The sequence below is a fragment of the Strix uralensis genome, chromosome 6 (assembly GCF_047716275.1).
Source record: "Strix uralensis isolate ZFMK-TIS-50842 chromosome 6, bStrUra1, whole genome shotgun sequence".
In the NCBI taxonomy this organism is placed as follows: Eukaryota; Metazoa; Chordata; class Aves; order Strigiformes; family Strigidae; genus Strix; species Strix uralensis.
Window position 1 is genome coordinate 13,622,231 of NC_133977.1, and position 16,180 is coordinate 13,638,410.

General features: G+C 45.5%; 1 protein-coding gene across 10 annotated transcripts in view; it reads right to left on the reverse strand.

Annotated features, from left to right (window-relative positions):
- Window positions 1–15,833, reverse strand: part of ANKRD44 (ankyrin repeat domain 44) — a 144,114-nt gene extending 128,281 nt beyond the window's left edge. For all 10 annotated transcript variants that reach the window (XM_074872773.1, XM_074872770.1, XM_074872767.1 and 7 more), the window contains exon 1: window positions 15,716–15,833. In XM_074872773.1, coding sequence (XP_074728874.1) covers window positions 15,716–15,742 — 27 coding nt within the window. In that variant the 5' untranslated portion in view covers window positions 15,743–15,833. The remainder of the gene's footprint in view (window positions 1–15,715) is intronic.
- Window positions 15,834–16,180: the final 347 nt, after the last annotated feature.

The following is a 16,180-nucleotide window of genomic DNA, read 5'->3' on the forward strand; positions in this document are numbered from 1 at the left end:
GGATGATGAAACTTCAGCAGAGATCCAAGGGATTTCTACCAGCACACCCAAGGGAAGGGCTGCTGCAAAGGGAGCTTTAACCGCTACCTTTCATCTGACTCCACAGCACTGCAGAGACTGTGGCAGTGTCAAGAACGGAAAAGAGAGACTGTGCTGAAAACATAAAAGAGGTGGGAAATGGAGGAGTAAAGTCCAACATTTAAAAGTCCTTTGTGACACAAGCTGGGGACAGGGGAAAGCACAGATCGTATTCTGTCAGGCTCAGAAAACATGAGAGGTGTGAGGAAGGACAAATTGTGCTGGCATATAGGCAAGAGAGAAAGGGTTCCTCAAAACAAGGAATAATAAACATGGCTCTAAAGAAAACCACAGTTGAGGCAACTCAGAAATCCAAAAAATATATGTTAAGGATCTATATATGCATTATGTAGTGCATATGTTCAAACAAATGTATGTGGGACCATCGGCCATAGTACTAAAACAGAATAGCTGTCATTAATATTAGCTTAATACAGTATTGCCCATTCATTGGATTTAATCCCCTGTGGCTTGTGAAAAACTAGGCACAAGTCTGAATTTGAGAAAGTGTTAAGTACCTAATTGAAGCAGCATTTCTGAATGCGCTGTCTGGACGGCAGCTGGAGTACAGGATGAGCTGCCAGAGTCGGTAAGAGTCATGCCAGCTGGTTAAAGAGGTAGCTGGATGGGAGAGCGGAAAAAGTAGGAACGCCAGGCCATAACCACTAGCTACACTTTGGGGTTAATAAGAAGAGGTGTCAGTTGACTTCTGTTTCCCAGACTGGGGAGACAAAAAAAAAAAAAGAACAGCTGTTTTTCCATCATTTAAAAATTATTGCCTCCCTTTGTATCAAATACAGAAGCTGTGTGGCTGCGGCAGAAAAATCTCATTTGCAGAAGAGAGATTAGCTGAATCATCACTTTCCTCTGCCTTGAGATCTAAAGTGAAACCTCTTCCTCTCTCCTCCCTTCCCAAATCCCAGGCCCCCATAATTAGTTCATCGTTATAAACTGTTCAGAGCATTCCATTACACTTTATAGATGAGGGTGAATATGGGGAAACCATTTGTCTTGGTATACAGAGGAGGCAAGTAAAACACCTCCATCTCAAAGCAAGAGATCATTACATAAAAACGTAAAGAGCAGTTAAAAATCTTTGAAGTCTCCTAGCTCTAAAAACGTTATACCAATAAAAGCAGTTATTAATAGGCAGTACATTTTCAACCACAGCAAGGCAGAAGGAAGAGTAAGATTCAAACTATACATTTTTTGCTCATCTATTTCTGGCCCTATTTGGTCACCGTATCTTGTGGCAATGTACAAAGCTACTCTTGTATTAGTGATTTACTAAATGGGACTCTGAAATTAAGACTAATAGCCCAGGTGGCAGAAAGAGGGAAGAAGAGGAAGGATTACACTCAACCACACTTATTTAAAAAAAAAAAAAATTAAAAAGAAGAGCATTTGTACTAGACCTCTAAGCTAAATTAACCTCAAGAATAAAAACAGGTCATATGAAGTCTTCTAACTCCGGAGGCTGTACATACCAGCAGTAAGAAAACAAGACCCAGTTGCTTTCTCTCATTTCTCTCATATGGAGCTGCTCAAACTCTCCAAACTGGCTGTTAGCGAGCATTGTTGTTACAAAGCTTAAAGCACTCCCACAGCTCAGACCTTTGAATTCTTCTGTGACACAGTCTACAGTGACTGCAGATACGAAAGTGGTTCAAAGGACATAAAAAAGCAGGTAAGCCAGATGATAAAAAATGTACGATCCCAGGTTAGAAATCCGTCCTTCATGTTAATATGCACACTGAGCCAACAACAAACAAACAAAATGATGGTTAAGGTCACTCTCAATGGCCAAGCCAACTTCACACTTTTAAGCATCACATATTCAGGAAAATTACAAGATCTATTTGGAGTGTGGAGGGGCGAGTGGTACAGAGATGGAATGCTTTTCTCCCTGAAGGTGTGCTGAATCTTGTTCATTTTCCCCATTTTGAGCTACCTTTCAAACTATTAAAAAAAATGCACAATAAAAAAAAAATCCTGTATAAAGTCTGAATGAAAGCTGATGAGTATAACTCTTAATTATCACATCAATTCCTAATTTCCTGGGCAGTCCTATAAGGATTAACCTGACCAAAATCGCTGTTGCAAGAGCCCTTTCCATTTCCAGTACTCCAGCACTCCTTCACGGGCTTGCTTCCACCTTTTCCATGAAGGTGACAGAAAGCCTAAGTGACACAGCCAAGGTCTGCCAGAATCAGTGCCGCAGAAGGAAACAACCTGTGGGACGGGAGTGCAGAGCCCACGCACCTACAGGAAACGTTGCTCCCCCTTCAGCATCAGTTTTGAGGGAAAATTCGTGGGAACGAGCCAGGTATCAAATCAAACAGTTTCAGCCTGCAGCACTACAGAGATCCAGACAGTTCTGCGCAGTGCTTCCTGTGTAAGCAGCACAGTTAATTAACTCTGTGTTGATTAATGGTGCTCTCTCACATCAAGAATTTATTGAGTCTGTTATTATATACAAGGTCATAATTGCCAAACAGCCACAGCTAAATACCATTCCTTGCAGTCTACTCCTTAAGCATCATAATGTAAAATTAATTGGTACTTGTTTGTTAATTAATACGAAATATTTTAAGTCATGCACCATAAAACTTACCGCTGGTATGCTCTTTTCTAAACAGCCATGAATGAACAGAACTATTTTAATACCTTGGGAAGAACCTCCTCTTTTGAATCGGGGTGGGATGAAGAGTGTATTTGTTCTTTGTAGTGGGGTTTTTCTGTGCTCAGGCGTTTACTGAAAGAGCTATTCTCGAATAATTAGTCAGCAGTTATTCTACTTCCATGGTGCATTAAGACAGACTAGCAAAAGACGTTCTTATGCAAGAATATGAATGCCCACACCAAACTATCTATTCAGAGTAATTATTTTGGAGTAGCTGTTTCAGTAAATTTCCAAGCACAACTGAGATCAGCTCACAGCAAATCATCTAACTTCGCCTCAGGGTAGCAACAAAGATCAAAACCACACTTGAACTCCTTTGTCCCTTCTGGGATCTTTAAATCCAGGGTTAGCCTCTGTTTAGGGAAAGGGCTGGCAGCATAACAAAGCAGATCTCCACTGTGAAAGAAAGGAGCCCACACGTTGGATCCCTGATCCTAATGATGAGGAAGCAAATGCTTTGCATGGATGTGCCCCCTTCCCAGCAGCAACTACCTGGGCAGTCACTGCCAGTAAAGCTACACCAGCTTTAACCAACCTGCAGCAGATCCCTGAATCCCGAGGCAAGTCAGCGCACAGGCCTGCCTGGCAGCAGGTCCAGAAACCAGGGACAGCATCCCAAGCCTGGCTCAGCCATGCAGGTAGGGAGAGCATAGGGTCCCAGGAGTCCACCAGGGCACAGACCCCTGCTCCTGCAGCCTCACCTCTGCCCCCATCAAGTAATGCCCCTTCTATTTATATTTCTGCAGGCAGTTTTAACTACCCTCTAAGGGCTTGTCAGTAATGAAAACCTTTTCTTCAACCACTTTCGTTTCCAAAAAAAGGGGCACGAGCAGCTTAAACTAGGTCTGACTGGCTTTTAAACTCATTTAAAGCAGACCTCGGCAGAGATGGCTTTAAGTTGATTCCACTTGTCATGCTATGAACACCAGGGATCAGCACAACTGTAAGGGGAATACAACACAAATGAACTTATGCAGTTAAGACACAAGTAACCAAGCTCTCCCCTTGCTGAGCAAACTGTTTATCCCTCTGTAGAGAGAGTTACCTTATTGGTGAAACATCTACCACGGCTTAAAGTTATTACTGCCTGTGTTCGAGGTTCAATTAACGTATTAGCTGAACACTTTGTTAAAAATAAGCAAAAATCTGGACTGTTTTCTCTCCAAGCCTACTGCTCGAAAGCAAACAAAATACACCAACAGGAGCAGTGTCAGGATTGAAACAATCACTCTTTTTCAAATGCAACGTTATTCCCGGGATTACATCCACACAGCTGAAGCACAGTTATTTACACAGCACTTATTTTTGATGCTCCAATATCCCAGCAAGCAGCAGTACAATTCAATCCAGCAGACTCTGAACAGTTCAATAATCTCACAGAGCCAGATAATATATGAAGAGATTTTTGTTACTTTTGTGGGTCAGAGCCTTCCCTTTTTGCTGGGTACTGGAGAGGCAGCTGTAAACAGGCACCAGGTGAAAGCTTGCTCCATGCTAGAGCTTTTTGGAGGCAGAATATAAAGGAGCAAAGTTAAGGCACTGAGTTACGCCTCCTCATCCGCCCTCCTTTTAGTTTTTGTCCCTACAACAGAGTCAACCAAAGAATTCTCCAGACAACTGTCCGAAAGTGTGCAGGTCTCTAAAGACCTCTTTGAAAGGGCTGGAGACCATGTGTCTGCAGAGTCATCTCTAAGTAGTCGCACAAGGGTTTTCAGACAGTTGTCTGGAGTTGTCTTCAGCAGGCCCTCTGGGAACAAGAAGTGCTGAAGATCACGTGCCTGCTCTGTGGTTTGCCGTCATTTGTGTCTTCTTTTCCAGGCACCTCTCTGGTAAATCACACACCTGCCTTGGAGGGCATGAAGCAGTCATAAAAACCCATTAAAGAGATGCAAACTCTACCCATGAACTGGAACTGAGAGATCCTAAGTGCAGTCCCTGATGAATGTGAAAGCTGTGCCTATGCCCGTAGGAAGAGGCTAACAGCAAGGCTTGTTGTAACCAGCTACCCCAGGTAACTGCACCTGCAAAGCCAGGGCACACGGGTGCTCCTGGGCTGTGAGATCTCCCAACGAACAGCCTCAGAGACTCGGGTCTGGACAGTTCACTCTGAGCTACACAGGCTACAAGACTGTGTGAGCTAGTCTTACTCTTCTCTGTGGAGGAGGACAGATCTGTTCAGCTCCATTTGCTCCCGTTTGCTGAGAAGAAATAACACTTCTCTGGGTAGCAAGGGTGATGCACAAATTTGCCAGTCTTCGCGAAAATGCTTCTAAAAGGAGCACCCTCTTCTAACTAGAAACTAGATTATATGTCTATAAATATTTACATGTAATGAACAAAACTTAGTGACAAGACTGCTCAGTTTCAGCCTGACTGAAATGGACCTCATGTGAACAGACCCAAAGGGCACCACCCACCTGATCCACTAACAATGTCTTCATATGTGAGAGGCTTTCTCCATTCCTCTGAACCCACCCAGCTTTGTGTGTGTGCTCTGTGGCCAAGAGTCACACAGTCTTGGATTATGAGGACATTTAGTCTAAGCAAGTGGCATTGATACACAACACACTGATCTCACTTTTACCGCCTGCACTGCCAGAATACAACACTAAGCCTATGACACAGGATTACTGACCAAAGACAACCACCCACTGCAACCAGCCAGAATAAACCTTTCCCTACCAGATGACCTAGACCATTTCCAAACAGAGCACTTTCTCTCAAGCAGTACCAATGCTGATTTTACACTTTATAAAACAAATATCTAAATAAACTAGATGTTCATTGAATTTAACACTGTGCTATGAAACTGTATGCCACCATTCATTTCTCATCTTGCAACATCACAAGACTGGCATCAGCCCACACAGTAAAGTGTTAAAACAATTTGCAGGGAAGAAGGGCACCACTGTGAATCAGCCACTGAAAGAGGTAAATCATAATCTGGCTCTTGCTCTGTCACCTGCTCCCTTCTCAGCCTGATCTTGGCCACAGAGTTTCTCTGCACCCTAGTTCTGCCACTGCAAATTTGGGTAACGACCACCTTCTCTTGACAGTGCCATCAGGCAGCAGCACTGTGCCTCCAACTACACGCTGCCTGCCTCCTCCTAGCATCCCTTGCGCTCTCTGCCTCGACTCCGCAGGGCAGCTCTTCCCCCTCCTCCTCCCTCTCTTCCACCTCTGAAGCCACCTTGGCAGCTTTTTAAAAAATCTCAGATTTGCCTCCAGCCAAGGGTATCCAAGCCACGGGCTCCATCTGCAGAAAACCCCACCAGAAGCAGGGCCACATCTCCTAACGGAGTAGCAGGATTATGCATATGCCTAAAGGATCAGGGCTTGTTTACATTAAAAGGGAGAAATTTCCTCGTACGAGGCTTGAATCATACCAAGCGGGATGCAGCAGGATCACTCACCTAAGCACACTCCTCTCAAACAGAGGCAATGGTTGCAGGATCTGGCACACCACGTTTACTTGATTGGGAGAACACTTTGGAAATGTTCCTGGAGTCAATGACTAAATAAGTCCCTCTCTTGATTTTAAATTGGAGATAAATGCTGCATGTCGCATTGGCAAGCACATTAAAGCAGCTGGAAGCACAAAGACAATATAGGATATTTCGGGTCTTTGTTCTCTCATTTTTTACACTTGGCATGTTAAACAACTAAAGACCACACTGAGCAAATCAGTGTTTTACCAGATAATACTGCAGGCTTCTAGCTTCGAAATCCACAGCTCCCTGTTGGCACCAGCTCACATGGCAAGAGGGCTGGCTCAGGCAGAGACACCAGCCCAACTTGGTGGTCTGTGACCCAGCCTCCTACTGCCTGCAAGGCCCAACAGCACAGGCACAGCTTTGCTCTGCTGCCTTCGGGCACACAAGACAAAACAACCTTTATTTAAAAAAAAAAAAAGCACCTAGGAAGGCAAGAATGAAAACGCTAGTGAAAATGACAGGTTGTCCACCTTCGTCTATTATAAGTATGGAAAAAATGAACTTTATACATAGAAACACAGAAAGGCAGGTGCTGCTACCAGCGTGTTACTATAAATACGAAGCAGCTTCCCCATATTCCTGCAAAACTGGTCTAGATTCAATGCAGCTGAAAGCAAAACTTCATCCAAGGATGAGATTTCAGAAGGCAATCTGTGGCCCTTTCACCTTGGAAAGACAAGGAGCCTATCATGTTAAAATGATGCTATGATAAAATGGGTTATGTTCTCCATCTGAATGGTACTGCCTACATTATTAATGATGAAATGCATATAAAAGCTTATTAATGTTCACACTATTTTCCCAGAAATTATTTAGGATGTGAAAGCTTGTGCATCTAACAGTGCAGCTGACTGCTGTCTTCTCTTCAGTTTATATACTGCGGATAGCAACACTTGATTTTTACATTATTACTATTAAATTTCTTCAAGTTACATGCTCTCTATTGTTGGTAATACTTTTTACAGGGACAACAGAGTTATGCAATTCTGTAGGTACCAAACAACTATTTTGCTAAAGGTTTTGCATGGACAAAAGACATTTGATCAAGCAACAAGTCTGTAAAATTACAAAGGCTGCAAGATGGGGAAAAAACAGGTCATATAATGAGATCACAAAATATGCCAGAATAGAAATGGTAATGCTTAAACAGCAAATTATTCATCACTAGCAATTATTTGCAGACCTTCTGTGTCATTAAGAATATCAACATGTGGCCCTTGGAGCAATCCTACACATACATAATTCAATAGTACAAGGGTTTTTCATAAGGAACTTCTTTATGCAAAAAAGCTAAAGTCTTAGCTCAGTAAATAGACACCGTCAGGTATATCTGTTAAAACTGTGTGCAGAACTCAACCGTTATGGTTTTGCTTACTTCCTCATAAAGATGCAGAGCATGCAGCTGCAAGGAGGAAGCGGGGACTTTGAGAGGGCATTTTCCCCAAGTATTCTTTTTTAATAAGAAAGCAAGCCATTACAAATAATTCCAGCACAAAAATGCATGGCCGTACATAAAACCAGCTCATAACACGAAGTACAAACATCAAGCAGACAAGCCTACGTTTGGCTAGGAGGTTCAGCACTGCATGGCAGAAATGTATTAAGCAGTCTCCATTTTTGGTTGTACATCCGCAGCCAGGAAAGACTTTTTCTTCCCCCAAAAGCAAAACACATGCAAATGTCCGTCATCAAAAAGCACGTACTTTTTCAGAATGTCACAATTACCTAGCCACAACTAAATGCTGTAATTTGTTGACCAACTCCTTGAAAACTTCAGTAATGACCTCAAACCCTTGGATAAAACTGCCAAGTAATTTCTCCCCTTTAAATGTAATTTTGTAATGCTTTGATTCCCACCCATCCCCAGGCTGAAGGGCTCCAACAGCATGCTGCTACATGTTTCTAGCACAGCAATTAAAACAAAGCTGAGGCCACAGACAGCAGCTGTGGGAACTTTCCAGCCCCTGCTTTCCAGCTAACAAAAAAGTGACAAAAGTCAGATATGTACTTCTGGAAAAAAATTGTTAATTTAAAAATGGAAACAGCTGAAAATGCAACATAAGCGTTCAAAATAAATGGTTAAAATACAGAGGTATTCTGCCAGGAAGTTTAGCTCACATGTCTGTTCTGCAACATACACAGGCAGCAATATGTGAAACAGCATTCAAGAAGAAAAGCAGGAATAAAAAACAAATGGTCAATGTTATCAGAATATACTCTAAAACATTTGCCTAATAGGCTTATACCTACAACATCCGGCTCCTGTAGGCATCTAATGACACTAGAACCTGTATTAGTACCACTGAAAAAAAAATTATAGACAACAGAGAGTAAAAAGAAGCCTAAAAGCCTAAAAACATAACATGCTGAAGCATTAAGTATTTTCTACAAATATTGCCCAAGCCTGCAGAGAGCCTGAAACAATAACTCCTAAAGAGTACGCTGCTCATTTCTCAGGCAAACAGTCAGCGATCTGCTGATCAGAGGGACAGCTTTAGGAAGAGAAGGCGCTTGGCCCGGCTCCTCTGCGTGAACATACCACAGAGTGCTGGGCCAGCATGCGGAAACCCTTCCCATCAGCACCACATCCCAGAGTCTCTGCCTCTCTGGCAACAAACAAGCAGGATCAGCTACACCCAGATCTCTAGAAACAACCCTTAAAAGTTTTCTCTGCTGGTTTTCAGGGATTTGCCCCAAGACCAGTGTGTGACCGACAGCACTGCCATGGTGCTGCTTATGGAGTGGCACCAGCTCGAAACCCAGGAGAGCCGTAGTGCGAGCAGCCACCGCGTTCAGCGACCAGCTAGCTCCAGCTTGGGCACTTTTATTTTTGCGTCACAGAAATTTTCCGCCCACCCTTGAGCAAGAATCCAGATAAAAACACCACCTTGCCCAAATCAAGCTGTTACACAAGCGCCCAAGCCGAGAGGTACATTTATTTCTCTACTAAATGTAGTCATGACAACCACATCTTCATTTAAGAGATGAGCAGGAAGAGGTCATGAGGCACTTGTCATGCAGGGATAAAATACCACACCTCAAGTGTGCACAGGAAGGTAAATTTTGCTGGATGCCATCTGCAATTCAAGAAAACTAACATCCTAACATGACAGGCACACACCCTCTCAAAACAGCACAGGCATCTAGGTGCAACCACTCCAAAACCCTTACAGTATTACCAAACAGCAAACTTCTGATGGATTTCTCTGCTAAAGAAATACTTATCATAGACTTGAGCACACTACACCACTCCAGAAATTCTCCTGATTGAAGTGCTTCTTGTTTACCTTGAAACAAGCTACAAAACTGATATTGAAACTAGTGATACTTATTGCAGCAGTCATGACCAAAAAAAAAAAAGCAAGCAGCTTCCTCTTCAAGCCTGTATCTTGCTCTCTTTAGCAACTCAAATCTTTCCCCCCACCACCTCACTGGGGGCATTTAAAAGATGTGTTGGGACAGGGTTTAGTGGTGGACTTAGGTGGACAGTGTTAGGTTTACAGCTGGACTTGATGATCCAACCTAAATGATTCTATGATTCTATGTCTCAGAGCTCAGGTGCTATCCTTAACAGATGGCAGAGACCATCATTCCTACAGGTCTGAACCAGGGCAGGAATGCTGGTACATCCCATTTTTTCCAAAGTTTTTATTTTATTTTAAAATGCACAGAGCCATGTCTCACAGCATGTATGGCATGCCTAGGAACATCATGGCTCTAGAAAGCCAATGGCTGCTGTGGTGGAGTTATTTAGGTCCAACCATATTTTCATTTCACAAGAAATAAGACAGAAACACTCTTGTGGGTAAATTCCTCTTCCTTCCTGCCCCATAGTTACCTTTGTTTTGTGGCTACCTGAGTATTTTGTACTAAAATGGATTATCTCTTCCTTGCTGGGAGCCCTTTCAAAAACACTTGGCAGCCTGCAAATTAATATGCACCTTACTATCATCTAGCAATAACATGAGGAGTGGAGGAATTGTCGGACCTCATGCCACGCAAAATTAAACCATGGGCTGGCTGTGGCCACGGGGCACAGGTTCATTACTCCTATTCTGTACAGCAGATTCAGGGGCATCTTCTCAGATGCTTGTACTTGTCAGAGAAAAAGGATGCGCAGAAAGACCACCTTGTCAATTGAATGATTCTGAAATAAGTTAAAGACACACGACCATTTGGAAATTTAACCAGTTTTATTAGGAGATTATTTGTTACTGTTGTATTCATTTTGGTTTTAAGTGTATAGAGACACAAGTCCAGCCTTTGCCCAGCCAATTTTTATGATCTTTGATGTCTGTTTAAAATTATTTAAACATCTGTTTAATGCTATTTCTCTGTGACCATAATAAAAAGGATTCTGATGGTCAGTGGAGAACTGTCAAACACAGGAAAACATTTGGAAAAGGGAGGGAGAGAAATGGTCCTTTTGGTTCTAGTCACACTGTATTACCCTCAGCAATCAAGGACAACAGGCAAAATACCAAGAGACAGGATGAGGTTTTGCAGTTAATAGCAGCCTAAGTGCACACACTAACCATTTATCTGGGCTTCATTACCCTTATGCGTGCATATGCATGCTTGTAAAGGTAGCCTAAAAATAATTGGTTTGTACATACAGGGCCTGAGTGGGTGACACTGAAGTCATGGTAAATTTTGAACCCCCCAAGTGCACTGGCTCAAGGCTGGACAGAGCCTGTGTCTGTCTTGGATTTACAGCAAGCTTCCCACCGAATTTGGCAGCACAGGCATAAAAACACTAAGCACTACATCTCTTAAAAGTAGCTATGCAGGCTTCACCTCTAGGTAACTTCCCATTTTATTTTTGTTTCTAGAAAACATTCTCCCGGTCTTTCAAAGGCAGAAGGACACATTCCCTCTGTAAACATGCATAACTATAATCAACAATGAGGCAGGGGAGAGCTTGCATCAGCCTCTGACAGTCATCACCAAGCAGGACGTCCCCACGCACAAGCCACTCCGACCACTGCTGCCTCCAACATGGCACGATGGGCGCATGTGTGCCAAGGCGCGTGAAGGCAACCTGGTCTGCGCAGGCGGAGTGCCGGCATCCCGAACCAAACACAGCCACGCGCAGACTGACTTCGTTGGCTTTAAACAGGAGGAAGAGGATAGATTTAGCTACAGACAACCCGCAGGCCTGTGGGCACAGCTGGCAGTCCTGCAAGAAGGGCCTCAGCTGGCAAGGCAAGCCTGGAAATGAGATGGAGACACTACAGAAACTTAAATTCTTCCAAAATAATTTTCCAAAAGCTAACTCACAGAAGTTTACATAGAGAAATATTTTAAGATATTTTACCCTCTCAACAGAGCGCTGACAGATGCAATTGTCTGTGGTTGCTGCCCAGAACCATCAATGGAAACCCTGAAGATTAAAAGTACACTCAGCAGGACTTTGACTAAAAGGCTTTTCTCTTGAAAAGTCTGCAGGTGGCAAACAGAGTTCTCAAGAAACCAAGTTACTCAGTGCAAGTATAAAGAAAAAGCCATGCAAAGAACTGCAGGCAGCAGGCAGGGAGAGTGGCAGCAGGAAGCACCCTGCACATGCTGGTTACTCAGAGGACAGGAGAGAGATGGGTCCAGGCAATGACTACTGCTCTAAAAGCAGCCACAAAAGTCAAAAACCAATCGATACTTTCACCCTTAGAGAGCTTTGTCGAAGGGGAAAGGAGACTTATGAGGAGAAGGGAATGGCAACTCAAAATACAGGAAGGAATGAAGAGCTGCAGCAAGCAGGTTTCCTCAAACAGCACCTGAGGGGCACAGCAAGGGTTTTCATGCCCTGTCACACATGCACGGCCAGGCTCAAGTTGTGTCAGTGCAACTCACACCTGAAAGCCTTTGGCCACCCACTTGAAGCACTTCTGCTCCTTTTGAACTCTAGCTTAAATGCAAAGGCTTTTATCGCATACAACTGCACCCTCACATAATATAAAATATTAACACTTATCAAAATGGAAAAGGTACAGCCAATAAACTGGATGGGAAACAACACAGCAATAACTGTTAAAATTGAAAAAAAAAATTTTTCAGTCCTTAAAGTAATTTGTATGCTTGCTGTAACTAACATTCCCTGCAGAGATTGTAAAAAAAAAAAAAAAAAAAAGGAATAGATAAAAGTTTTAAGATTTAGAGTAAGTTTTGCAATATTTCTATATGACAATTGAAATATTCAGAACATCAGAACATTTATAACTGCACAGACACACCACTACAGACAAAGATTACAATCCTAGGCATTCAGTTTAAGTTTTACTAATTATCTTAGGTTTTCAGCTTAACATTTAGTCACTCAAAAATGGCCAATGGGGGGTTACTGAAGAAAGGAAGGCCTGGAAGAAATTCATGCAGAAATGAATAATGGTAGAACACACTTCCTGTGGTTAAATGATTTAAGGGTTTCTCGTGGCCCGACTGACAAGCTAGCAATTACTATCACTGGAAGCAAATTCAAGTAACCTACACTAAGCTAAACTCTCAAACTCTCCTGCCTAAGGAGTGAATGCAGCCAAAAGTACCAATAATCTCTTTGAAGGATTAAGCATAGCAATACCTTAGCACCTTTCAGCTATATGAAAAAATAAGCAATAACGAAAGTCTATCTTCAAAGCCCATATGAGAAGTGGTGTGATTAGTTTCTCATCTGTCTGAATGCTCCATGTGCTGCTAGATGTGGTTGGTGAGCAAAATCAAGAATGGAGGTGAAGAGGAAACAGGTTACTTTGAGAAATGTGCACTTAAACTCTCAGCATGGGGGTTCTCCAGTCTTCTCCTACACGAAGCTCTCCTCGCTGGTCAAAAAAGTCATGGATCCAGAGGAAAGCATGTGTTACAGAAATCACAATGACAGGCTGAGAAGAGAGCTCTCAAGTTTCAGAGTCAAACTCCCCTGAGCATTGCAACTAAGACCTGAACCAGACTTCACACTTGGTGCACTAAAAGCAGCCCACGCTCCCAGCAGCCCAGGTCCTGACCACTGCAGTATGCACGGTACACAGTGTCCTACGCACAGTAATTCTCATTGCAGGACACTGCAAGCACACAGACTGCTGTGGCCTCTGGTGTTTGAGCAAAAGGAAATGGTTTCCTGAATCGCTGCAAGTTATTGCTGCCACAATTGCCTCGATCCTCAAGAGCAGGAAGAAACACAGAAGGAGCCTCAGCAAGTCTGAGCACGGGCAGGAGTTGTTACAGGAATGCAAATCTTCCCAGGCACGTCATTCTTCATCCCAGCCTCACCTCTCTTTTGCCTGGGTCTGTCTACAAACATGTGGGGCTGCTGCTACCATGCCTCTTTTAGTTAGAGGTGAGCCAGCTTGGGGATGGTGCTCTTCAAACCTTATGTAGATGAAAAGTACCCCTTGGTCTGATAGACACAGAGCTGCTGCTGCAGGCTGCGCAGCCCTCGTGCCTTGGTTACAACTGCTTGAGATGCATGTTGGAAAGGCTCCACCAGCAACGGCTCCACCAGCAATGGCTCCAAATAACACAGAAACAGGCACACATAAACTTCTGCACTCAGTTTAAGAGGAAGCACCACAGCCAGCTTTGAATGTATCCTCCCCCTCCTCCAGTCTCTCAGAAGTGAAGGAAAAAGATCTGGTGAAGAAACTGAAGAAAATCAAGAGATCCCATAGGATGAGTACAGGTAGACCAACATATCCCTTTGTAAATGACAGGAGGCACATACCAACAAAGAAAAACTATCAGCCTGTCATATCATGTCCCAGGCTACAGTCTGACCAGGAACTACCATGAGCATCCACCAATATTTTGAGCATCCCCAAAGCAGGTGCGCTGCAGGGGCATAACGGCAGCTCTAAGGAGTCTCACCCCTCAGCTTTGAGGGCTCTCAGAAGAGAAGGGAGAACACTAGGACGACAGCCTATCATTTTTTATAGCAATACAGACTTCATCAAGACGTGATCCACTTGGCTTAAATCTGTTTTGACTTCTACTGCTGCCGCTGAAGCAAAATCCTTGCTGCAAGATTCCAGCAAAGGTTTAAAAACTCTAAAGGCAGCAAATTCAAGAGCTTCATTAAACATGTAAAAAGCACTGAAATGCTATAATTTTGGTCCTCTGTAACATATGTATTTTTAATGCTTGCTGTTTGGACTTTTAATACGCAGATCCTACCTGAATCTCCTTATTTATGAGACTCAGTCTGTGCACCCACAGGGTAGTGAAGCCTCATGGTGTGAAACATTTTCTTCACCAGTCATAAGCACCACATCTAAAGATGAGGATGTTCAAGGGACATGACAGGAGACAGTCCACAAAAGCCTTCTCTTACACACGAAAATGTGTTATAGACTGTGCTCAGTCACACAGTGTCGCTTTTACTTTAGTAACAGCTTTATCCTTTTTTCCTTTCAAAACTCTTTTCAACATGCTATGTAGTGGCTTTGTGCGTGTTGAAGATTTTCTCAGAAAAGCATAAATAGACTGTGAGCAAGGCTTGTGATGTATAAGTAAGGGGTATGTGGAGAGGGGCTGGCTGCAGACAGTCCTTCTGAACCCAACAGGAAGGTCTGAGGCTTGCAGGACACCCACGCTGCAGATCACAGGCAGACCACGTTAAATTAAAAATAGCAGATTAAAGCACGCAAAGTGTGTAACAGTTGGTATAGTATGTGGATAAATCAGGATGTGGGAGCCATACTATCAATTTACTAAATATTTTTAAATGCTTTTAACTACCAGCAATAAGAAATACTTTAATATTGATTACAGCTGTCTGACCATTGCTAAATTTAACACGACCCAAGGCTTTAATACTATGGCTTTTCCTGGTAGCTTGTGAACAACAGAGACAACTAAACCGAAAAGGCATTTCCTAAGTAAAAAGGCGACAGGAAAAATAATTTATACGTGTGGCACGGCAATGAAACGAGGGAGAAATCCGAAGGAAGGACAGGCATTGCCGAGAGGCCTTTCGAAAGGAGCCAACATCCACTTCCATTCCCACCCCGCCGACGGGAGATGTCAGGATTTCACCGGAGACCGCGGGGCGCCGCCGGCACGATCGGCTGCGCGGCGGGGGACGGGCGAGCGCCTGCGGCGAGTACTCGGCTGGCGACGCCCGGCGAGCAGCGAACCCCGGTTCCTGGCCCCGGCGCCCGGCCCGCACACGCCGCCTGCGCGGGCAGAGACAATGTCCGCCGGGAGGGGAAGAGAAGCGCATCTGCGGCGGCTCGGCGAGCGGGGGGCAGCGGGGGGCAGGCACCCCACGGCGAGCGGCCGGTGAAGGGGTGACAGCGCCGCCGCCGCCGCCTCGGCTCGGGGCCCCGCCGAGCCCCCCCAGCTGAGGAGAAGGGGCCTCCCTCGGCGGCTCGGCCGCCCCGCCGCAACGCGGAGCCGGGCCGGGGCGCGCTGCCGCGGCGGGCTGAGGCTGAGGGAGAGCCGCCCGCCCCGCTCCCGCCCGCCCCGCGGCGCCCACCTGGTCGGCGAGCTTGAGCACTGCCATCCTCCGCCGCTCCTCCCGCGCACATGCAGCTCCTGCGACGGGCGGCGAGCGCGCCCCGCGACCGGCGCTGCTGCTGCGGCGGCGGCGGCTCCGCTCCGCGCCGGCGGGGCGGGGCGGGGGCGCGGGGGCCGCCTCGCCTCGCCCAGCCCAGCCCAGCCCGGCCCGGCCCAGGAAGCAGGGGCGGGCGGGCGGCCTCGCACGGGCCGCGCCGCCACCGCCGCCTGCCGCCGCCTTTGTTCGCGCCGGCGGCCGGTGCCTGCGCCGAGCGGAGCGCGGGGCCGCCCCGGGGGCTCTCGGCGCCCCCGCCCCGCGGGCCGAGGTGAGGGGCGGCACCGCCGGACGCGGCCGCCCGGACCCGCCCCGCGCCCCAGGGGGAGGCCCGACCCGGGGTCCCCGGGGGCACCTGCCGGCCGCGGGACCCGCAGGGGCTGGCTCCTG